This window comes from Trachurus japonicus, chromosome 20, assembly GCF_045865225.1.
Source record: "Trachurus japonicus isolate A0001 chromosome 20, Traja_1.0".
Classification (NCBI taxonomy): Eukaryota; Metazoa; Chordata; class Actinopteri; order Carangiformes; family Carangidae; genus Trachurus; species Trachurus japonicus.
In genome coordinates, this window is record NC_140926.1 from 25,823,115 (window position 1) to 25,848,815 (window position 25,701).

At 42.1% G+C, this 25,701-nt stretch overlaps 1 protein-coding gene across 2 annotated transcripts; it reads right to left on the reverse strand.

Annotated features, from left to right (window-relative positions):
- Nucleotides 1-105: 105 nt before the first annotated feature.
- LOC146967015 (NLR family CARD domain-containing protein 3-like) lies at nucleotides 106-24,342 on the reverse strand. Of its 2 annotated transcripts, XM_085763741.1 has the most exons (16): nucleotides 24,130-24,342; nucleotides 22,141-24,037; nucleotides 21,628-21,801; nucleotides 18,383-18,556; nucleotides 16,754-16,930; nucleotides 12,974-13,150; nucleotides 12,305-12,478; nucleotides 11,916-11,956; nucleotides 10,517-10,576; nucleotides 10,203-10,279; nucleotides 7,426-7,481; nucleotides 5,632-5,846; nucleotides 3,562-3,839; nucleotides 3,160-3,273; nucleotides 2,904-3,045; nucleotides 106-572 (listed from the first exon to the last, which is right to left on the reverse strand). In XM_085763741.1, exons 2-16 carry the CDS (start codon nucleotides 23,838-23,840, stop codon nucleotides 238-240), a joined length of 3,894 nt encoding a protein of 1,297 aa, XP_085619867.1. In that variant the 5' UTR covers nucleotides 23,841-24,037; nucleotides 24,130-24,342; the 3' UTR covers nucleotides 106-237. The 2 variants fall into 2 exon arrangements, with proteins under 2 accessions (XP_085619867.1, XP_085619868.1); XM_085763742.1 differs by lacking the exons at nucleotides 106-572; nucleotides 2,904-3,045; nucleotides 3,160-3,273; ... (9 more) ...; nucleotides 18,383-18,556; nucleotides 21,628-21,801 and having other exon boundaries at nucleotides 22,137-24,034; nucleotides 24,130-24,319.
- Nucleotides 24,343-25,701: the final 1,359 nt, after the last annotated feature.

Below are 25,701 nucleotides of genomic sequence, written 5' to 3' on the forward strand. Positions count from 1 at the left end.
AACCTTCCTGTAGAGGACATGTGTGTTTCTGGCCATGTTTAAGTAGAGCCCTAGGTACTTGTTGTCCTCCAATATGTCTACATCCAAGTCTTTTATGTTTGTCACAGTGAGCTGTAGATGGTTCAGTTCAAACCAGGTGACAGTTGTCTTGTCCACCACAGCCCTGCACCCAGCCACAGTAAAGTGAGACTGTAAAACAGAAATTCCTCCCGTCACTTCACAGCTCCTGGTTTTGCCTCATCTTAAAGTGAGCACTCTGGAGAGGCACTGGTCCACCTCGTAGAGAGCAGTGATCAGAGCTGAGCTCGCTTCAGTCCCTTTCCTTCTCACAGTGTCGATCACATCTCGTGCCTTCTCTGCTCTTGTTTTTGTTCTGGCGGACTGCATTTCTTCATCAGTTACCACACCACGCTCTAGAAGTTTATCCAGAAGCTGGTTTAGAACAGCTTCAGACACTCTGTTGATGAACTGTGTCCGGACCAGGAGCAACTTGTCCTCTGCTGGAAGGCTGTCGTCTGCTGGAAGGCCGTACTCCGCTGGGACGCTCCAATGTCCACTATCCCTTCTTGGGCCTGGAGGAAAACCAGGAGAAAGACTTTTAACAGTCAACTATCTAGTTAAAGTACCCAAAGAAACAGCCTATTTTCACGGCCTAAAAGAGGTTTTACCTGAAAAAAAATACACAGTTCCATTGTTCCATCCCTTCAAAGTGCAGGAAAAACACAGTTTTTATTTGGACCTCCGCCCAGGGTTAGCGCCCGCCGATCAGCAGTTGGTTTGGTCCAAATAAAAACTGTTTTTCCTGCACTTTGAGAGGCTGAAAAAAAATATATTATAGCGAACAATGGAACTGTGTATTTTTTTTTTTCCAGGTAAAACCTCTTTTAGGCCACGAAAATAGGCCATTTCTTTGGGTCTGTTCACAACACTGTATGTTGTAAATCTCTGGGCAGGGCTATTATGGGCTGGCGTTGCTAACGGGAGGAGTGCAGAGAGTCTTCTACTGCAATTAAAGTACTTAGGGGCTATTTGTAGATCATACAACCCCACTTTAGAAAAATGCTACTATCCCTTTAAGTATCAGAAGGAGTAGAAGAAAAGTCTCATTGATGACATGTCACGAAATGATTACTCATGTCTACCTATTAATTATGATTGACTAGGCTACTAAACGTGCAGTAAAAAGTTCAACATTTCCCCTTTGAAAATGTAAAGTAGCAATAAACATACCTAAGGACTTCTAATGAGTGAACATACTTTTGAATTCTACCATTTGTAGCCTACAGGTTTCTGCTGCTTACTACTTGTTTTTTAACAGTTAGTGATAACTCCAGAAAGGAACTCAGAAAGTGGTCACACTCTGTATGCCATTTACTACTGATGAGATTACAATATGGGCCTGACCACCTCCAGATGTTATGACCAAACTGATCACATTTCACTCATGTTCTGCAACATTTTTACCTGCACTGACCAGTGTTTCCTCAGCTAGGCAGGACATGCAGATATACACTGCATGATACTGGTAGCAGTAAACAGGGTCAAGGTGTGCATAACACTGTGATACAACTCTGGAGGATGATAACTGGCTGACTCTGGAGGGCTGTGAGTAGACACACAGATAGTTATCCTTATTTTTTTAACCTGTTGCCTATGTTGTTTAAAGGTGACATATTATGCAAAACTCACTTTTTCATTGCTTTATGGTGCGTTCCAGGCAGGCTTTTTAACCTGTATGTCACGACTTCAAGTCACCAGTTACGAGTTTGTAGCGTTCCAGGCAAGTTACGAGTTACTAACTGGGAACTGGGAGTAGATCGATCTAGTATGAGTTCACAGGTGGGAAGTTACGAGTTTGACTGTACGTTCTAACGGGTAACCATAGGAACAGGTCGGAAAAACGCGAGTTGCGGGTTGCCTGGAACGCACCATTAGTATGTGTATTTGTGTATCCGGAGTGCCTCCTCACTCCTTAAACATAAGTTTTGACAACTACGTCAACATTTTGTAAACTGCCATAGTCAGAAAATGTGTCTCTTAACAAGCCATTTTAATTTCACCCGGCTTATTACATCACAAGCCGGGTGACGTGAATATTCAAGCCCTCGCTCCCATGGTTACCATGGTTACCTCGGCTACCAGAGCGAAGATTCTAAACCGACCGTTTTGAGCAGGGCTGTGAAACTGGTGTGTAGAGAACCAGCTGTGCTCGATCTTTTGTTTTTTCTGACCAAAGCATGTTACTAACATAACTTTTAGACATCAAGGTACCATGTCAAGAAGCAGAAATGAGCTGAATATGTCCCCTTTAAAGTAACTGTTAGCGTCTTTACACAAAGTGTATTGGTCCTAATGTTTAAACTCACAGGTTGAAGTCTAAAACAATTTCTTATCAGTTTTGCACACACTGGTCCTGGAGCTCCACAGCCAATAATGTGATAAGGGGATTAGAGAATAAAGGGAGACTGAAGATGAACTGAGGAAGAACAATGAAGGGACCATGGATCAATCCATATCCATCACTCTACACCGATCAGGCATAACATTCTGACCACTCACAGGTGAAATGAAAACACTTCACCATCACCTGTTAGTGGGTGGATATATTAGGCAGCAGGTGAACATGTTGTCATCAAAGTTGAAGCAGGAAAAATGTTCAGCCTAAGGATCTGATCCAGTTCTCCAAGGACGACTGGGTCTCTCCTCTGAACAGCTGCAGCTCTTGTGGGCTGTTCTCAGTCTGCAGTGGTCAGGATCTATCTATCTTGTTGTGTATTTGGCAGCAAAAGCAACCAACACAATATCAGACAGGTGGTCAGAATGTTCTGTCTGATCGGTCTGTTCTCCTCTATTCTACTGGTGTACTCAGGTGTCGAGGTGCTGCAGGTAGAGAGAGGCTTTACCAGTCAGTTCAACTTCACACTCCCAGACGTCTGTGTTTGTCTGGTCTCGGACCGTTACAGTCACTTCTTCTGTGTTTGATGGCAGGCGGATCTCAAACGTCGGATGGTAATTTGGTCCATATTCCAGGTGGAACTCTGCTTTCTGCAAACCAGTAACACCCATGTCATCATCCTGATTACCATCCAAAACAAACTAAAACTGACATTTTAGGAATCATGTCAGAATATTAGAATACATGTTTTTTTAAATGCTCACCTTAGGCTGTATTTTGTAGGCGCTCACACAGTGAACAGTGTAAATTTGATCTTTGACGAGTTTGCAGTGGGAAGACGCCTGGATGTACACAGAGTTTTCTTGTTTCGCCTTTACCTTTAGAGACATGACTCCATGAGGTTTCATCCTCAGCATTAAACATTACTCACTTCATGGTATTTCTGTTTTTATCCAAACTGATGGTGTATTTTATTCAGATTTAAAGAAAGAAAGAAAATAAAAAGTCAATGTGTCAATGGTTTTGATGGTACAGGTAACTTGTTGGTTTGACATACCATTGTCACAAATGACTAACACAGGTAACAGGTATCACTGATATGGTGAGGACTCTAATAGATACAAGTTGGACTGAAAGAGAAGGTGTAACATTTTCTACATCTTTACCTCTGCCAGAGGGATGTTGGTTGGCAGCAGATGCACATTGAGGTTTTGCTTCTGTGTTTTTGGGTTTGGTGGTCGGAGGAACAGCAAAACCTGGCCATGAATTGGTTTAATGTTGTTCCATATCCTCCATAAAACCTCCAAAGCCCAGGCGAGGCCGAAGGCAGAGAGATGAGGGACACTGACAATCACATGAGTGTCTGTGATCTCCAGGGGTTGGAGGACACTCATTCCATCATCAGTGATGTGGACGACAGACAGCAGGCCTTCAGCGAGCAGAGCTGTGGAAACAGTCAACATCCGCTTTATTGTCAATAGCCACATTGCAACAGCAGTGGTCATTTCATTCTACGACAGGGACACTTAGTCTCACAGTTGCCCAGATTCATCCAGAACATCTGTCAGTGTTGGTGGATGGGAAGCCAGTGAGGGATTGTGTGTGTGCTGCTGTAAGTCAGAGTCCTTTTCAATAGGGTGAGGTCAAGAGAAGATACTGTAAGATGTTGTGTCTGAGGCCTTTTGTTTTTCTAGATCAAGGGGGTAAAGTATCAAAATGAATGAAAACATATGGAAATTCATATATTGTTTTCATTGTATGGAAGCCTATAGGAAACAATATTCATTTCTACATACTTGTATTAGCATTCTTAGAAAGCTGTTTGACATTTCAGTTGCAGTCTCTGGGCTCTAGTTTTGCAGACGCAGGTGACGTGCAGCACAAGTAGGCCGTGCCAACGGGGCATGTGCAGTCGCACTTTGCAAGTTTCGTGTGCTGCTCTCTTTTCTTTTGAATTTTCTGAGATGAGAGATGCCGAATACTCCCTATCTGTGATGCCGAGGCTGTTTGTGGTTGTCTGAGAGAGATGTAAACTTGTTAGTTTGCATCACAGTTTCTGTGTTAATTCAGTCAGGTTGAGTTTCCATTACGTGTGCCAACCGCCTTTGATCAGATGTGACAGGCAGGGGCGTAGCACCAAATTCTGGGCCCCGTACACTCGTAATGTCAGTGGGCCCCCATGCCAGTGCACGAAGCGCAGAGTTGTTTTTGAGGTAAATTTATACAAAGCCGCCAAAGCGCGTTTCCGTCGTGGGCAGTTTTTCGGCAAGCAATCTCATTTCGGCACTATACTGGCTTTGCATTTACCTCGAAAACAACTCGTAACGTTCAGTTATTATCTCATATCATATCTCCGCCGATCCAAAAATAGCTTGCACTGGCAATTAAAGGTAACAAATCTATTCCTAAAACTATAGGGATTATGGCATTGGGCCAATTTGCCAAAATGTTTAACTATCCCTTTAGCAGTTGCTTCCCCTAATTCTGCCTTCTTTCTTTTTCTTTCCGCTCTTTCTTTTTCTGATATCCCGATTTATGTTTTTTGGGTGGCATGATGAAAGCCTCATTCAATCTGAGCTCAGTGACAGTTACACTTGTCGCCGGCCGCTGTCTATGGGCGGACTAAACCATTTTACGTCTCCAAGAGTGGGCCCCCAGAATCTCCAATATGCTGGGAGGACTTTGACACAGCTTTCATTCTCTTGTGATGTTATCAATATATTTGAAATAAATTATTGCACCAATTAATTGGGGGGCCCAATTCATTCGAAATAAAAACATCACACAAAAAAATAATAATTTCAGGATTTTCATGGGCCCTCTCCCTACTCGGGCCCTGGGTAGTCAGGTCCCCTTTTCCCCCCACTACCACGCCCATGGTGACAGGAATTATTAAATAAATGTATGTGCTGATTCAAATAGTTGCATTGAATAGTGGTTGTTGTGATGATTTATTGCATTGAAATGTGCCTGATTCTCATTAACCACATCAGTTTTATTAACTGGAATTAGTATAATTGTATTGTATAAAACAATTTTAAACCAGAGTCATTCCAACCCCAATCATTTTTGTAACCTCAGACTTCTTGATCAATGAAAACATTGGTGGCAAATGTTTTCGCTTTCGTCTGTCTTGCACTCTTGGGAAATGTAGTGTTGCTTTCCAAAACTCCTCGTTGTCCCTTTAAATATTACACACACAATTAACAATGCAATGTCAAATCCTACTTGCTCACCGGTCTTTGTTTCACAGTGTGGGAGGTGGAGTTCACTGACAGCATCCTCACCACACTGGATACTGAACAGTGGCCCTGCTGGGGTCTTTCCAACTGACAGGAGGAGGCTCTCATCCCATTGGACAATCTTGTAGAGCAGCTCCGCCTCCTGATCCATCACAAACACCAGTCCAGTCGAAGTACACCTGAACCCACCTGGACCAGGACACCTGAACCTGCAGGACACAGAAAGCTGAATGAGCACCAGAACCTGTTCAATCTGAGGTCAAGAGTTTTGACATAAAAACCTGAGGGAAAAGGAGAGGACACAAATGTATAACTCAAACTGCTTTACACTAGTAGTTACATTCACACAGGACTTTCCCCAACACTTAAAGCAATTTTCTATATACCTTTCCGGACTATAAGCCGCTACTTTTTTCTCATGCTTTGAACCCTGCAGCCTGTACAACGATGCGGCTAATTTATAGATTTTTACTGGCTAACAGCCTCCAGGGGGCGCTCTAGCAGGAAGCACAAGTGAGACAGACATGTGGGGAAGGATTATGCGCCGAAGAAGACACTAGTTTTGCGTTTTGATGGTTTTGGTGCAGTGTTTTATTTTCTAACCAGTCATGTTACTGTCTGTTGGTGCTGTGTTGATGCCGTGTTGGTGCCTCCGGAGTAATTGTGATGGTTTAACTCGCTACATGACTTGTTACGAGTGAGAACGGAGGCTCTCCGTCTTCACCTGGCGTCTCACGGCTGAAAACCAACTTTGCAACATTACTGCAGCGCCTGGTCGCTGCCCCGTGTCCCAGCTCTCGTCTGCACACCGCAACACAAACGCGCTCCATAACCCATAATCTCTTGTTCATGACGGTACTACACAAACACTCACGCGTAACATCGTACGTTATGTAATGTTATCCACCGCTCCATTTATGGATTTTTCGCCGGCTTCGTTGTCAACAAATGCACATGGCTAGGAGCGTAACCAAAACAGCGGAAAAGCGAGCGGACTTGTATAGTTCCACACATCTTCCGTGTAGCCTACTGTCTTTCTGTGTCTCATGTTACAACATGAAAAACCTGCGGCTTATATTCAGGTGCGGCCTATATATGTACAAAATCTATTTTCTTTTAAAATTTAGCTGGTGCGGCTTATATTCAGGTGCGCTTAATAGTCCGGAATTTACGGTATTTGTACCACACACACACATTCACACACTTAGGATACATTTAGGCACAACAATCAGTCAATTTGCATTAGATTTGAACGTCTTCAGGCGTCTGGACAGGAAAGCTTCCAGGCTACTGGTTGGTGTAAACACACTAACCCATGTGAGATGCTGAGGTCAACTTAGGTTAAAATGTTTAGGATTAGTTTGGTGAGGTATCTTCTATCCAGGCAAAAATAATACTCTATGTCTAGTATAATTGAAATTCATTTGTAATTTTATGGATATTTTCTGTTTGTTTGTTTATTGTGTTTTTTCTTTGTTTCTTTTTCTATTGGTTGATTTGTTTTAGTGATTTTGTATTGAGGGGGATGATTTTATCTTTTCCTCTCCTGCACAATTATTTGTCTTTGTATTATTAAATAAAATTCTTGTTTTATCATTGTGCATATGAATAAAATAAAATAAAATAAACTTTAGCTGCTCTTCTGTAGGCTCTGGGTGATGTGTACATTAGGGTTATGTACCACACAACTGTTTGGAACAGTCCATTTGAATGGGGGCATCTGTTTTAAATGGGGGTGGAAGTGGGCACCAAATGCAACAGTGTGGAGTGATGTTACTGTACAATTACCTGTACAAGACCTCTGTATTTTCAGTTTGCGCTTCAGGGGTGAAGCCTGATGGAGACTGTGATTCAGAGAAACACCATCAGTTGTTATATTAGATAAATCAACTTGTATTCAGTGAAGTAAACAAATACAGGCAACAGTGAAGTGAAGCACAGAGCACAGGTCAGGACAGACTGATAGTTAAAGGTGCCACAGTGATACCTGAGTGGTTTGAAGCGGCAGATTCTGTGTCTGTGGAGAAAGGAGGCAATTGAGGATTATGAAAAAACACAACAAAGGTAAACCTTTTCTCACATTACATTTCCATGAAATAGCTGACTTTAAAGCAGAATTAAGTGGTCCGGTCGTTTTCGCTAATGCTGCGTTCCAGGCAGGCTTTTGAAATCATAAATTACAGCTTCAAGTCACAACTTACGACTTTGTAGCGTTCCAGGCAACCCATTCGTGTTTTTCCGACCTGTTTTACCTGTGAAAGTCACTATAACGGCCACTCGTAACTTCTGACCGGTGAACTCGTACCAGATCGAACTGGTACGACTTCACGGTCGGAAAAATACGAGTTTCCTTGAACGCACCATAACAGTCCTCGTCCCTACGTCACCACATTCACGGCGTTCCTTGGCTGCACACACAGCCCTGCATGCCGTTCTCTCTCCTCATTGGATTAAAACTGTAGGATACGATAAATGTTTTCTCCTCGGCTCAGAGCAGAGCAGAGTGACTGACAGACCCGTGTTTCAGACCAAACACTCTATGTAAGTGATTGCTGTCGGAAGATATAACTATTTAAGACTTATATTAACACAAATATATCACTTACTTCTGCTTTAACTTAAAGAGACCCCAAGGAGTTTGCTTTTGGTTTTAAAAGAGTCTCATATTAATGTGGATGAATCTATGTTACCCACACTTGATAATGGGTGCATTTTCAATATAATTTTGTCATTATATTTTGATATTATTAGTGGTGGCGAGTCATGAGAATAACGCCGCCAAATCGTCGTTTATGGTCGGAACCAGAGGTTGCGCTAGACTTTTTCGTCGCCGGTCATTTTGACTGACGGGGTCATAAAAATTCCGTCATAATCTATTTTTAACGGTCACTTAAATTTTTTTAAAATGATAATGCCATATTCAATAGCATTGAATTTTAATTCATGTTTAATTCATATCAAGTCCAAACAAATTGAACAGAGAATGCTCCGGGAGCAGAGTCTGCGTCAGAGCACATCTAACTGTGGGGTCAGTCAGTGAATGCGGGGGTCACTTTCTGCCACTCAACATCTAAACACAACGTAAATACCTGATGATGACATCAGTTTTCTGTCAACAATCAACATGCTAACCCATGTGTTATACCAAAACATCCAAAGGAGCACGTTTTCACATAGGCACCGCATAGTGCACCGGCGTTAGCTCTCTCTCTCTCTCTCTCTCTCTGTGCCTCTCATTTCTCTTTTACGCAGCACGCACGCAGCCACTGCGCATCACTGAAACAACTGAAGCTATAGACCACACAGCCAGATGCAGCACAAATTCAGACAGGACAAGACCCTCTCAGCTTTAAGTGTTATAAACAATGCCACGGCGGGCAAAATACATTAAAATAAGGCTTAACGTTACCTTTGGAAGAGTTGTGCGCGGCGAGTGTGTGAAACGGTGATGTCCTACCCCCACCGCTCTACCTGTACCGAGACACACCGCTCTACCTGTACCGAGACACACCTGTGTAGCTACAGCTACGTAACTTAACAGCTGACTACTGTCGGTCCCTCGGACACTGCAGCTGAATATCGCCCGTTAAATCATTATCGACCGTCATATTTGCACTGACACGACTCCCATCAACATTTAATCCACTTGAAGGAGTTTGAATACTGCGGGAAGCTTTCTGTCTTCTTCTCTGTTGTTGGTGTTTATGTGTGGCAGCGCTACAGCGCCACACACGCTCCACACAGGCCTGGGGTATGTACGTAGTGACTTCGTGACATTGTATATGTTATATATCGTTATCCACTGCTCCATTTATTGATTATCCGCCGGCTTCATTGTAAACAAATGCACATGGCCAGACAGCCATGGCTGTGAATTGCAATCTGTCAAAATGACGGATGGCCTCAAAATCTTTCCGTCACCGTTTTAAAAAAACGGTCAATGACGGAAAATATCCGGTTAACGCGACCCCTGGTCGGAACTACGACGGTATCTGATCGTCTTCAAACCTCCGGCTTTCATTCTTGATGAATGAAAACATTCTTGGCAAATGTTTTGGCTTTTGTCCGTCTTGCGCTGGTCCAAGAATTTCACCATGCACACAGGCTCATGGGAAATATAGTGTGAAAACACTTGGCTTTCCAAAACTCCTCGTTGTCCCTTTAATATAATATTAATATTATATCATATTTAATAATCCATGAATAGGTAAGATTCCCCACAGTACACACAGCCTCACCACTATATGATGACATTAAAATGGGGACTAATCACCAAAGTCTTACATCTGCCACTTTTTCCCTTGTTTATGCAAATGGGATTAAAAAGTCAGGTTTCCACAGAGCCAAGGATAATGTGAGAATGTTCCTATTTAAAAAGATTTTAAAATAATTCCATAGATTGAATGCATTAAGAGGTACTAAGATACTTTTTTTAAGAGACTAACTGAGTAACAAGAGCCATGCTTTGCTGGCAACTTTGGTTATCCAGTAGCCATTGTTTTAAATTATAAGATAAATTTAAAAAGTTTGTTCTACACATCAGGACACACTGGTTGTTCTCCTACCTCCATCAACTTTGTGTTGTCCTCACATACATCCATCTTTGTCTCTGTGTTTGGGGCTGGTTTTACATCAGAGTCACCTGATTGGAGGAGAGGACATATATCTAACAAATCAGAAATCAAGGTTTACTGAGGCATAGATGAAGTCAGAGTGAGGAGCAGATCAGACCCTCCTGTCATCACTTAACTGTCACAAACTCTCGGTTTTATTTCCTGCTTATTGACCAGAGTCGAGCCAGTGAAATTCACCTGCTAAAGAAAAACTATTAAAAACACAATCATTGTGATCAAAATGACCTTTCAACAGTTTATCTTACCTGTATTTAACGGTGATAGATCGTCTGAGCACAGATCTTCATCAGCAGCGTGGACACTCACTGACAAGATTTACAGAGCAGGAAATTGTTAAATTCAGTCTATTGTTTTTTCTTTAAAAACAATTTCATAGATGATAAAATATCCTCTCCATTCTGACCACATTTACACTCCTGAATGTGCCTGCTGACAAACAAACAAACTTTCCTCTGCTTTTGGTTGAATGTGTTTTTCTGATCCTCCAGTTCTGCTCACAGCCTCAGTGGCAGGAATACATTCACTCAGCTTAGTGAGGAAATGATCAGCATGAGTACGTTTCCATTAGAAAAGCACAGGGTCTGCAGACTTTCTGAAATCTAATCTAAAGCCTCTGAACTCCTGAACAAAGAACATTTCTCAACACTGTGCCGCTCTGCATCTGTATGAACGCTCGGTAAAGTCAGAGCATGTGCAGAGCCACCACCAAGAGAAAAACATCATCAGTGATGGAGTCTCTGGAGAAAATTGATCCCAAGTCAAGAAGCTGAAGATTCAGATTTATTGCTGTTGAATTTATCCATAAATTACTCATCTGTCCTATATGCTATACATTTTTTCCTCAAAGCTACTGCACTGTTTTAAATGTCTGGATATTGCACTGATGTCATTGTTGTTTTCTTATTGTTTTTACTCGCTGTCCAGACATGCTCTATGTGCCTTAGAATTGCCCTCTGGAGGCAAATCATTTTATTGAATTCACAAGGCAAAATCTGAAGTGTGAGCCGATTGTCAATTGTAATGAAGATGCTCAGGTTAAAGAATAAAGAAACTCTGTAGAGATAAAACGTAAGGCAGCAGGATATTCATTAATAAGCATTTTATAGAAAGACGGAGCTGCGACTTGAACTTGACGAGAGACAGAGTGGAGAACTCCATCATGATCAACTCATGGGTCACAGACCACATTTTTCATCAATAATTAGATTAAGCTCATGCTAATATTGCCATGATGACAGCCTCAGTTGGTTTCCTTTGACTCAATCAACTCCTACAACCAGGCAGTGCAGTGCTGATGTAGTTAGGACAGTTGTGTTTCAGAAAGAAGGGTCGATTCCCAGGCCTGGAGCCTTTCTGGGTGGGGTTTTCATGTTCTCCCTACGCCTGTGTGGATTCTCTCTGGGTTCTCCAGTTGTCTCTCCTTTTTGAGGACTGGAGACTCTAAATTGCCTGTAAGTGTGTGGGTTGTTTGTCACTATATGTAATTTCTGTGACTGGTGACCTGTCCAGTCAATTGGGATCAGATCCAGCCCACCGACCCTACATGGATGGATGGATGGTATAGATGATGGATGGATGGATGGATGGATGGATGGATGGTACAGATGATGGATGGATGGATGGATGGATGGATGGAGTACTCACAGATTTTGCCTCTAGAAGCTTTAATCACCCTGCAGTCGACCCTGTAGGAACAAACACAGCCACAACATTTACAAACTGTGTGCAGAATAATCAGATTGTGTTTGAGTTCATTTTTTTATCCAAACCTAGTGATGATCCCAGATCAGTCTGAAGCAGCTGAGAGACAAGTGATTCTATAACAATGAGCTTGGTTGGCGGATTAATCAGAAAACAACCAGACCAATACCAGGGAAGGAGTCATCATCACCATAGTAATGACCAGGGTGTCATATTTTGCACATACCATGCTTGTTTTCTTGCTTAATGCTCGTGTAGAGTTATAATGATGATCAACCATGGCTGAAGCTGTACAGCACCACTGAATGATATGACCCCACCTCTCTACTGACCTCAGAGTCTTCAGAGCACAGAGTGGACTCTCCATAAGAACACACAACTCCTTCAGGTCTGAATCCTTTAGGTTGTTGTAGCTCAGGTCCAGGTCTCTCAGATGGAATGGGTTGGACCTCAGAGCTGAGGCCAGGGAAGAACAGCTGATCCCTGACAACCAGCAATAAGACAATCTGTAGATTAAACAATAGATAATTAATCAGAGATTTTTATTCTTATTCTCGATTTCACTCAAAAAGCTAATTATGAAATGTGTTGAGAGAAACAATTCATGATAGTTCTGCATCATCTCAGAAGCTGCTGTCCGTAAATCAACAGGGGCTGACACAATAACTGTTCCCTAAACAAGTATCTGGAGGCTTTCTGCGTAGCTGCTGGAGATCAGGCCATATGGGAGTGGAGGACATTCCTTGTCCGTTGCTTTCTGTCAATTTATTGGCTGCTGGAACCTGAAAACAATTCTCATTCTCTTCTTGTGAAAGCATGTTTTGGTATAACAATAAATGAAAAGGTACTTTTAAAAAAGGACCTCCCCATCTTCCCAATTTTCCAGAGATTTAATACTGATTAAAATTAAAATACTGAGGGAAAGCTTAAATGTCCATGATGTTAAGTTATGAATTAAAGATAAGGGACCTACAACAGTAACAGACAATCAGTGAACAGACCCCAGAGTCTTCAGTCCACAGTCTGGACTTTCCAGAAAACCACACAGCTCCTTCACTCCTGAATCCTGCACCTTGTTGTTGTCACTCAGGTCCAGTTCTCTCAGATGGGAAGGGTTGGCCTTCAGAGCCAAGGCCAGAGAAGCACAGCCGTTCTCTGAAAACTGGCAGTTCTTCAGTCTAAGTGAAGAATAAAAAATATGATTTAATAGACAGAGTTCCTGCTTGGAAGTGTACAGTGTTTCATCATCTGTTCAGAGCTGAAAAAGACAGAAAGTTTAGCAAATGGAAACTCAAACACCTGACCAAACATTGGGCATCAGACTAAGATATGTGGGTAGATTTTCAGGAGAAAGTGACAGGAACATCTTTCAGGCCAGACATGTTTCTTTTATGCAGTAGCACAAAAAACATCTCAAGCCTCTTTTTTCCACTTGCTTGGTTATGATTCTCTATGAGAATAAGACTGAAAAGAAATTACAATGCAGCCAACGAAAGCTTTCAATAATCCACAAGTGGATGACAACATGGAGGAGATACGCAACTCTCTGAACTTCAAGTTGGAGTAGCTGGCCAGGATTGCAGGACAGCAGAAGACGCTAATGGAACTGATGAATGAAGTTAAACATCTGAATAAAGACAGGGATATCCAAATCACAGTTCCTGAGAGAAGGATAAATGACCTGGAACAACACACGAGGATACCTAAGGGAATTATTCCAACTCATCTTTCCTGAGGACTACTGATGATGACAAGCTCTATAAAATCATCATGAACATGAAAAGCTCACATACGGCTGGTTCAGATGAAATCTGATGAATGATCGTAACGGCCATTGTGAATGAATCCTGGAACCACAAAGATATCCTTAATCTCTGGGAGGGTACCAAAAATGACAAGTCGCAAGAATTCTCCCAATCAATAAGTCCGGTGACAAAAACGATTGAAACAACTACAGACCTATATCCATACTGCCTACACTCTCCAAGGTACTGAAAAGGACTGTATACTGTAGCATGGACCGCGGAACGCATCTGGACAAGGGGGGGCCATAATTTCAAGTTAAGCGGGGAGGGGGGGGGGGGGGGGCTTGTTACCAAGGATAAGGAAATAAAAGTAGCGAAGCTCCGGACAGAGTTGCGGTGATTGTATCCAGTTTATGAAACATTATGAAAACACATGAGTATATCACAACAATGGATTTTCTGGGATCGATCAAATCCGTTGGATCATCACGCTGATTATCCATACCAGAGGTAGGCTGCCGGTTGTCACGGCCCGGACTTCGGATATAGTAGTAGTAGTAGTAATAGTTTTTTTTTTTTGGGGGAGGGTGTGTGTGTGTGTGTGCCGAGCGGACCCGTCTAGAGAGACATGCGTCTATATGAGACAGGCTTTTATTTAATTTAGAACAAAACTTATGCTCAGCAAAGATGGAAAATATATAGTCTAATATAATAAAATGGTTCTGTTGTTAGAGAAAAGAATCTGATCGATCCAGAGCAGCATTCATTTACAAGTTTAATCAGAACCAATTAAACTTCTTCTAAATAAACATAAACATTCAATAACTGGGTCAGGTCGGACCACAGGCTTCTTTTTTTCTTTCTTCCTCACAGGAGAAATGAGGTGTGCGCTGCGCTGCGCTCACCTCACTTCTCTCTGACGCATCGGTGCTCTGTTTGTGATTTGTCTGCTGCCTTGAATCCGCCCTTTATACGTGCACGTTCACAGATTCACAGCAAGACAAGCCGGGGTTGAGTTACCGAGTTGATAACCAGCGTCGTGGTACCGCTGATCAGGAGTGACAGTGTTGTGGATAGGTTCAGCTGGATAGGCTGACAGTAACCCCGGGTAGGCTGAGCTCGCTTCGTGATACGCCTCAGACACTCACGCATGCTGTATTGATAAACAATGCACTTCATAGACTCACAAATTCAAATCAAAATGCAGCACTCGGTGACAGTTTTTTTATCGGCAGCAGTGAAGGTGTGTGGTGGTGGTGACTTGGCTCTTAAAAACACTGATACAACTTTTTACTACAGCTTCATAAAATAATCAGAGCACAAAAGTTACCCGGGCCATGGCCCCCCTGGCCCCCCCGGTTCCGTGGTGTATGTACTGTAGTATACCTAGAAAAACTAGGGATTCTTGTCACATCGCAATATGGCTTAAGGAAAAACAATACTACTTCCATGGCGGTTCTTGACTTGATCAAAAAAATCTATGACGCTATAGACAACGGTGAACATGAGATTGGAATATATTAACCTGTCAAAAGCATTTGTCAGCACTGATTTTGCTCAGCATGTTGCATACGTGTTAGAGGCATTACTCTGAGTTCGTTCAGAACTTATTCAAAGGACAGAGCACAGTATGTCTACATAAACGGTCAGGAATCCCAGCATAAATTAATTAAACACGGGGTTCCCCAGGGCTCTATTCTGGGGTCCCTTATATTGAAAATGATTTTGTGAATGTGTCTGACATCGTATATTGTCCTATTTGCTGATGACACAAACTCAAGCTCCTGTCCCACAAGAGTCTTATTGTCCATCCATCCATCCATCTTCAACTACTTATCTGAGTTTGGGTCACCGGGGCAACAGATCTACCATTGAGCCCCAGAATCCCTTTTCTCAGCTACATTGACATTGTTACAGTATAATTGTGCTTCAGGAAGTAGCAAACATGGAGCTAGAGAAAGTGGATACTTGGTTCAAATGCAACAAATCATCACTCAACATCAATGAAAAAGAATACATTCAATCAGAAATCAAAGTAATACAGATCATATCCACATTAACATTAATGAGCCAAAAATTGAGAGAATAAATTCTCGTAATTTCTTGGTATCCAAATTGACAAATTCATGTGGATACCAATTCAAATTCAACTTTAAGCATAACATTGATATATTGATTGACAAATTATCAAAATATGATGTTTATTCTTTCTGGTAAAACTTCTACGTCTTCAATGATTTAATCCAATGAACAGTAATCAGCATCAACAGTCTCTCTCTCTCTCTCTCTCTCTCTCTCTCTCTCTCTATATATATATATATATATATATATATATATATATATGGTAGGGTTAAAGGGATAACCTAAAATTCAAATTTCACTCATTATCTACTCACCTTCGTCAACTAAGATCTGTGAGAATTTTCAGAGTCCTCTGTTCCTTCCCTGAGTTACGGGGGGGGGGGGTCCGCGCAGCAGTATTTGTCCATATAATGGTTGTCAATGGATACCAACTTTCTTCGTCCAAAAAGACACACCAAAAAACATCCAAATACCTCCATACTGCTCGTCTGTAATGTCCCTCTTGTATTGAAGCCCCGACATGAGAAATTGTTCCGAAAAAAATTTAAAAAATCTATATTTTAAGCTTGTTTGTAGCGGAAGCTCCCAGTGTCTCAGTTCACTGCTCTTCCTGACGGCGGAACAATTTCTCATGTCGGGGCTTCAATACAAGAGGGACATTACAGACGAGCAGTATGGAGGTATTTGGATGTTTTTTGGTGTGTCTTTTTGGACAAAGAAAGTTGGTATCCATTGACAACCATTATATGGACAAATACTGCTGCGCGGTCCCCCCCCCCCCCCGTAACTCAGAGAAGGCATCAAGAACTCTGAAAATTCTCAAAGCTCTTAGTCGACATGAGGGTGAGTAGATAATGAGTGAAATTTGAATTTTGGGTGAACTATCCCTTTAAGTGTCAACACAACTGTCACATCAGATAAATCTTGGCACAGAAATAAAGCATGGTGTCTGACCTCAGAGTCTCCATTCTACAGTCTGGACTCTCCAGAAAAACATGCAACTCGTGCATTCCTGAATCCTGCAGGTCCCAGTTTTCACTCAGGTCCAGTTCTTTCAGATGAGAGGGGTTGGACATCAGGGCTGAGGCCAGAGAAACACAGCTGATGTCTGACAACCTGCAGTCCACCAATCTGAATGAAGGATAAAAGATGTGACTTGAAGAGACAACGTTCCTGCTTGAAACAATCAATTATTCATGATCTGTTAAGGGTTTTAGAAGATTTTAAAGACATGGGTTAAAATGGAAACACCAACACTTGAACCAACAGGATGCCTCTTAAAGACATTCAAATAAGTCCTCAGACTTCTGAGGTTGACCAAGCAGAAAACAGTGTACTCTGATTGATTGGTCAACTTGCCTGTCTGAGTCTGATCTTGAATGAGAAAATGAACAGACTTGATCTTGTTTGTAAAAACGGGCTATACAAATAAAATTGCCTTGCCTTGATCTTCCTTTGTGAGCTGGAGCATAAAACAAGGATACATCACTACCCGGTTAACTTTCCAGAGAGAGGAAATGTCAGAAATGTGGAGAGAACTGCTGCAAATACAGTTACCTAACAGTCTGCAGCAGACTTCACACAACAATATTCATGACAACCATTCTTTATGACAACTTCTGACAAAATGAATAGAAATAATGGAAGAATGGAATCAGGCAGCAACAGATTGATAAGTTTCTCGGTAACACTTTATAATAAGTACACACTATTAAGCATTAATTAAGCATTAATAAATACTGAATTCTTCATTTATAACGCACAAATACTCATTAGTATGTAGTTTATAAATACAGTTGATCAATAATGAGTAAAACATTTTAACTTTGTTTATAAACTACATACTAATGAGTATTCATGTGTTATGATGAATTCAGTATTTAATGCTTAAAGCAGAAGTAAGCGATCCGGTCGTTTTGGCTAACTTTCTGTCAGCAGATGGAGTTAGCAGTCTCCGCCCTCATCCCCACGTCACCACATTCATGCGCATCCCTTGGCTGCACACACAGCCCTTCATGCCGTTCTCTCTCCTCATTGGATAAAGGTTGTAGGATACAAGGAAAGTTTTCTCCTGGGCTTACAGCAGAGCAGAGTGACTGACAGACCCGTGTTTCAGACCAAACACTCTATAGAAGTGATTGCTGTCGGAAGATAGAACTATTTAAGACTTATATTAACAAAAATATTCCGCTTACTTCTGCTTTAAGGAATAGTGCAAACAAAACTTCAAATTTGCTTTACAGGATCTTTAAACATCACAGATCTACAAACATAATATGCACTGATAGACTGTGAGAGGATGAGTCGCCTGTGGAGAAACATGTAACTGTTATGAAAATGTTATGTTATGAAAGTGTCCAACTGTGTATCAGGATGCATTAGCTCCATTAAGTTTTTTGTGGAGTAGCTCACAGTGTTATGAACAGTAATGGGCCCCATGGTAATAAAAGTAGATTTCACCAGGCAATTGAAAGCTTTTAGCTGGGTAGCATCAAAATAAAAAAAATTCAGAAAACATCATAGTTCCAAGTGTGGAGTGGTACAACATGAGCCATAACACAGAACTTAAAGGTGGTGTCTGACCTGAGAGTCTCCAGTCTACAGTCTCGACATTCAAGAAAAGAACACAGCTCCTTCACTCCTGAATCCTGCAGCTTGTTGTGGCTCAGGTCCAGGTGTCTCAGATGAGAGGGGTTGGACCTCAGAGCTGAAGCCAGAGAAGAACAGCTGATCGCTGACAGATTGCAGGATTTCAGTCTGTATAAAGAATAAAACATGCAGATAAAACGATTAGTAATCTAAACAATAAACTTCTCTCTAAAACATGAAAAGTGACTTTGTGCATCATCCAGATGTCAGCGCAGCATTCAGACACTGGTTCATATCAACAAATATTCATCACATGCTGCTGAGCTCGGTCAAATCTGTAATCAATAGGTGCGTTTGAAATAACACTGCGACCAGTTAGAAAGTCTGTCTCATATGATGTACAATGTCATTATGTCATATGATGATGTTCTGATTCCTCACCTCTGGCTTTACAAACCAGAAACAAACACTCGTTCAGGACAGAGTTTCAGATCTCTGTTTTTTCAGTTCTCTTTCTCATATGCAATTTGATTGGTCTACTTGTAGTGGCTCTTTTTTTTTTACACATAGACACCAACACTACAGTCTGTACAGGAAGCTGTAAATAAAACAAATTAGTTCAGGAATTCATTATTGCAAAACAAGTCAGGGCCTTCAGGTCACATTTTTATCCGTGAGCTTTGTTTTCCTTTCACCCTCCTGGCAACTTGGTGAACCGTCACATGACCATGGAGACCATGCCTCCACTTTTTGTTCTTCCCTTTTCTTCATTTCCTTCCATTTTTATCTGTGTGTGTGTGTGTACAACCAACTGAGTCAAACTCTTTTGCTTCATACCAAACAACTGTCATTTCCACTCCCCTAGTCTTTACATAGTATTTTGTGTTGCAGCAAGGCAAGGCAATTTTATTTGTATAGCCCATTTTTACAAACAGTTTGTCTCAAAGGGCTTTACATGGCATCATAACATCCTCTGCCCTTAGACCCTCACATCCACTGAGGAAAAACTCCATAGAAAACCCTTTTAACAGGGAAAAAATGGAGAAACCTCAGGGTGAGCAACAGAGGAGGGATCCCTCACCCAGGATGGACAGACGTGCAATAGATGTTGTTACAGACAAGAAAACAGTTATGCGTATGTCTACAAATTAGTTAAAGGCTATGCATTTGCCTCGAAAACAACTCAGTCTCATAATGTTACATTATTATTTCATAGCGTGTGAAAGTGCAGGTCACAACACCAGAGTGTTTTGGAGTTGTTGGATTGTGTATTTGATGAGTTTTGAGGGACAGGGGATCATGTACCGTGTTAGCTGAGCAGCTCGTGTCTCTGCCCCGCGCATCTCAAAACAACATGCACTGATAATTAAAGGTAATGAACCTACCTCTATGACTATAGGTATTATGGCAATAGACGAATTTACTAAAATGTCGAACTATTCTTTTAAGGTTATTGGACAATATAGGTGGCTTTTGTTGCAAAGGATTTAGTTTTTGTTATTAAAAGTAACAACAAAGAGAGAAAAAGAAAGTAAATCTTAGTCATTGTTAGAAACTTCTTCTGGAAACTTGTTTCATTTCTGCTTGCATCATCAAACCCCTGCTCAACCAGCCCATATATTTTCGTATTGGTAAGAGGAAGGGTCGCTAAATTCAGGAAGAGTGCAGGCATCCCATACATGGCTTCTCTTTTATACCTTCTTACTTGATCAGGAGCGTCCTCCATAGCTGTAACTGTAACCTAATGTGGAGTGACAGAGGGAGTGTAGTACAAGTGGATAGGGAATGGTTTGGGATTGGGCCCATCACTCCTGCCTCGCCTGCTTTATACTCCATCTTGATTCTCAAATGGACACAGATTCACACAAAAGTCCACACACCCCATCCTTACTACAGCTGGATACGTTGGATTTGCAATTTGCAACTTAGCAATTGCATTACTGAACCACTACAGAGAAAACAAACAGAGAGAGCAGGCTTAACCCCTATTACACAGAAAATGTGATATTTTTGGCAGACACTGTGTTTGTGGTATGACTATGTAGAACATGTGGTCTCCACATGCAGCTGCTAAAATGTAACATTTATTTTTTTCATATCTGTGTCATATATTCAGATTCAGCATAGACATTGAAACAGGTGTCAGTTTGATGTAATGGCGGTAGGTATCTGAGCACATCATGTTTGAAAAATAACATGGGTGAAATGAAAACCAACATGGAGTGCTTCGCATTGTTGACTCTCAGCAAGAAGGTTCTGGGGCCTTGTTAGTGTAGTTTGCATGCTCTGCCTGCACACAGTGACTTCTGTGTGGTTTCTCTCTGGGTTCTCCATGTTCCTCCCATAGTCCAAAAATATGCAATTGGAGACACTTAAATTTATTTTGAAATGTAAGCTTTTATTTTGGTAGTGGAGAAGGAACTGATATACTAGACCTGATGTTGCCAGTTTTTTCAGTATGCATAGTAAAAAGAGAGCAATCCATCTACATCCAGTATCACTTCTCTTTGCGTGGCATTGGCACGGTAAATAGATTTGTTCATAGTCTTAATATTTATTTTGTAATATAAATATTGAAGGAATTTGATTTGTGGTAACGTTATTATATAGTATTTCACGTTACATGTACAGTTGGTAGAATAAGTTATCATCATTATCATAAGGGAACATTATAACTGATTTGGGGTATGTATCCTTTATTTGTTTCAGTTTTAAGGTATAACTTGCTCTTAAATTCAACATCAACATCAAAGGAGAACAGTTAATTAATCATCCAGGGGATGTTCAGTGAGTTGGACATTTTTTGTAACCATCCTTTGACTTACACTTTTCAATAATCTTTTCTCTAAGTTGCATGGAGTCTTCTTTTATCTTCATTGTGGAATTGTAGCAGTAATATTGATGAACCAATGACTGGACCTTCCAGACACAGGTGTCTTTATACTACAATCATTTGAGACACATTACCTGCACTCAGGTGATCTCCATTTCACTAATTGCGAGATTACTAGCATTAAGTAGCTGGATTTCAATTGAATGAGGTCAGTCCCTTTATAGTGGGTTAATATGCAGTCATTTATTTCACATTATATAGTAATAATTAATTGACGTTTCTTTGTAAAAAAAATACGGCTTCACTTTGAGATTAAAGAGTTTTTTTAAGCTAAGTTATATTGACCATGATTTAATTTATAAAGTGTAAAGTATTAAAGTCGACAAGCTCCAGGCAGTGAACTGACCTCAGAGTTTCCAGGCCACAGTGTAGACTCTCCAGTCCAACACACAGCTCCGTCACTCCTAAATCCTGCAGACAGTTGTAGCTCAGGTCCAGATCTCTAAGATGAGAGGGGTTGGACTTCAGAGCTGAGGCCACAACTTCACAGTGAACCTCGTTGATTTGACAGCCAGAAAGCCTGTAATTTGGGAAAAAATTATACCCATGAAATCTTTAAAATGATATAATTATAACGTCAGTCTTACATAACAGATGATTTTATGATATTTGCTGTCAATGAACACAATCAACAAACAAAAGTTGGGGCCTGTATGTTGAGATCTGACTCTAAATAATCCAAGAGGGCTGGACTGTGCAGGTGTTATTGTAACTCAATCGCTGTAGATGGACCTGTCTTTTTATACTATGCTCTGTTAATGTTATGCTATTCAAACAGTAATGATCTGATAACTCGATGTCAACAATCTTATCAACGTCAATGTTCAGACCTCTTGTCAGTGATCATGTCTGAACTTACACAGCCTTCCTGCAGTTCCTCACAGCTGGGATCAGTCTTCGTTGTCCCTCCTCTGATGTGTTGTACTTGTCCAGGTCCAACTCATCCAGAACCTCCTCTGACATCTGCAGCATGTAGGCCAGAGCTGAGCAGTGGATCACAGAGAGTTTCCTCTCTGATCTGTTCTCTGATTCCAGAAACTCCTGGATCTCCCGATGTACTGACTGGTCTTTCAGCTCCATCAGACAGTGGAAGATATTGATGCTTCTGTCAGGAGAGATATCATCAGTGCTTATCTCCATCAGGTTGTTTATAGCTCTCTGGATGATCTCGTGATTGTTCTTTGTCTGACCCAGCAGACCTCCTAAGAGTCTCTGGTTGGACTCCAGAGAGAGGCCATGAAGGAAGCGAACAAACAGGTCCAGATGACCATTTCTACTCTGAAGGGATTTCTTCATGGTGCTCCTCAGAAAGACATCCAGAGATGGTTCATAGCCATCATTCCTTCCTATAATAGTTAAATTTCTTGTATAAAAAGCTGGATGTCGGTCCTGGTACTTGTAGTTTTCTCCCAGGAAGTTCTCCAGAACCTGTGTGTTCCTGTTGGTGAAACAGTGGAACATGTAGACTGCAGCCAGAAACTCCTGAACACTCAGATGAACAAAGCAGTAGACTGTTTTCTGGAAGATCACACTCTCTCTTTTGAAGATCTCAGTACAGAGTCCTGAGTTCACCAAGGCCTCTGTGACATCCAGACCACACTGCTCCAGGTCTTCTTGGTAGAACATGATGTTTCCTTCCTCCAGATGTTCAAAGGCCAGCCTCCCCAGCTTCAGAAGAACTTCCCTGTCGGCCTCCATCAGCTCCTGTGGATTCATCTCTTGTCCCCCATCATACTTGTTCTTCTTCCTCTTTGTCTGGACCAGCAGGAAGTGTGAGAACAAGTCAGTCGTGGTCTTGGGCAGCTCTTCTTTCTGGTCTGTGGTCAACATGTGCTCCAGAACTGTAGCACTGATCCAGCAGAAGACTGGGATTTTACACATAATGTGAAAGCTTCCAGACATCTTCATGTGTGAGATGATTCTGCTGGACAGATCTTCATCACTGGACCTCCTCCTGAAGTACTCCTCCATCTGGGCGTCAGTGAAGCCTCGGACCTCTGTCACCCTGTCAACATACGTAGGAGGGATCTGATTGGCTGCTGCAGGTCTGGAGGTGATCCAGACCAGAGCCGAGGGAAGCAGATTCCCCTGGATGAGGTTTGTCAGCAGCACGTTGACTGATGACGTCTGTGTGACATCAGACACAACCTCCCTGTTGTTGAAGTCCAGTGACAGTCGGCTTTCATCCAGGCCGTCAAAGATGAAGAGGAGTTTACAGACAGCCAGCTGCTCTGCTGTGACCTTCTGTAATGTTGGATGGAAAACATGGAGCAGCCCGAGAAGACTCAACTGCTGATCTCTGATCAGGTTCAGCTCCCTGAACGAAAGCAGAACCAGCAGACTGACATCTTGGTTCTCCAAGCCCTCGGCCCAGTCCAGAGTGAACTTCTGCACCGAGAAGGTTTTTCCAACGCCAGCGACGCCGTTGGTCAGAACCACTCTGATGTGCTGGCTCTGTTGGACAGGTGAGACCGTAGAAACGTCCTCTCTCTGTTGGTCAGGTAAGTCTTTAAAGATGTCGTGACACCTGATTGGAGTTTCATGGAGGTTCCTCATCATCGAAGCTGTCTCCAGCTGCCTGGCCTCATGTTGGGTGTTGACCTCTTCACTCTGTCCCTCTGTGATGTAGAGCTCTGTGTAGATCCTGTTGAGGAGGGTTCCACTTCCTGTTCCATCAGTTCCTTCAATAACATGTTCACATCTGTTCCTCAGACTGGTCTTATGTTGATCTAAAACCTCCTGCAGACCACTACCTGCTGAAAGACAAGAGACAACCTCAGACTGATAACACTGTATAAAAAAACAGGTTCTGGTTTCAGAAATGAGGACATTGGCGGAGGGATCTTACTTTCTACAGTGCTGCACTTACTGGCTGTCCATCTGGCTGATCCTTGTCCACACTGGGGACAGGAGGAGTCTCTTGATGGACCAGACTGGTCCCAGTGTGAAGTGATGCACTGTCTGCAGAACCCGTGTCCACAGCTTGTAAAGACTGGATCCTTTAGGAGGTACTGACACAGAGCACAGCATGACAGCTGCCTCTGACAGAAGACCGGCTTCCTGCTCTCTAATCTGTGGGCACATGAACAGATTTCTTTGACAGATTATTTCAAGCAACTCTTTTCAAATAATTAGATAGCAAGTGACTAGGCTTTAGTTGCGTACATGAGCTTTCATACAGGAGAGTACCTATTTCTTTACAGTCAACAATCAAAGCAGACAAAATGTCACACAAATACATTAAAAGTCTGTTTTACTTTAAAAACCTAGCTGAAGGATTATATTTAAGACTGAGGACTTCATCTCCATCATCATCATCTCCAGGGCCTTCAGTGGTCCAAGAAGTGGATCTTGAAGACTCTCCTCCGTTATCCTCTTCCTTCACACAATCAGTCATCTCCAGTCAGTCTGAAAGAGAAACCAGCACTGACTGTGACTCATAAGCAAGAGTCGCAGACAAAACAGAACAGGAAATAACACACCCACACCATTGTAACTGAGCTGTCTGACAGGGGCTGTCCCTTCCTTCTCAATCTAATCATGTTGAAGCAGAAATAATTCACTAATAATTTGCATAGGCCTAGTTTACACCTGGGAGGAGGATTCATCCCCGTTTACAAGAGCTCTCATTCCCTGACGAAGACTGAACTGAACGGTACCACTTCTCATCACAGTCTGTCAAATATTCTCCAGTCAAATATCAGACCACACATCACCGCTGACATGCTCTCACTTTGTTTTTATCACTTTGCAGCAGGTTAATCAATCACCTTCTAGTAGTCAGAAAAAGAAGAAAATCATTCACATTTCAATTGGCTTTTTCTTTTTTTTTTTTTTAAAGTATATTTTTCGGCTTTTTGCCTTTATTTGATAGTGATGACAGTAGAGATAGACAGGAAATGGGGAGGCAGAGAGAGGGGGAACGACACGCAGGAAAGGTCTGCCCGACGCGGGATTCGAACCGGGGACGCCTGCGGCGAGGACTGTAGCCTCTACATGGGGCGGCCGCTCTACCCACTGCGCCACGCACCGCCCCCAATTGGCTTTTTCTTACCCTAACCTAGAGGTGGGCGATATCGTCTACGATATTATCGTAAATGCCGTTTTGACGATGAGCGATTTTCCATTATCGAGTATTTATACTATCTAGAAAAAAAAACAATAGACGGTAAAGGAGAGGCAATCCTCATTCGCCAGAGTCATGCCTGAGAAGCCAATCAGTGGCCAGGATTCAGTCACGTGGTGGTCACGTGATCTCCCACAAACAGTCTGGTGGCAACGGCCCAATTCCAATCCGACCCCTCACGGACTCACTGAGGCGCGTTCACGGGAAGTCCGTGAGTGTGTGAGGGCTGTTCCATTGTCAGATCATCAAGTCAGAGTCAGTGAATGAGCCCTTACTGCCCCCTTACCGTAAGTC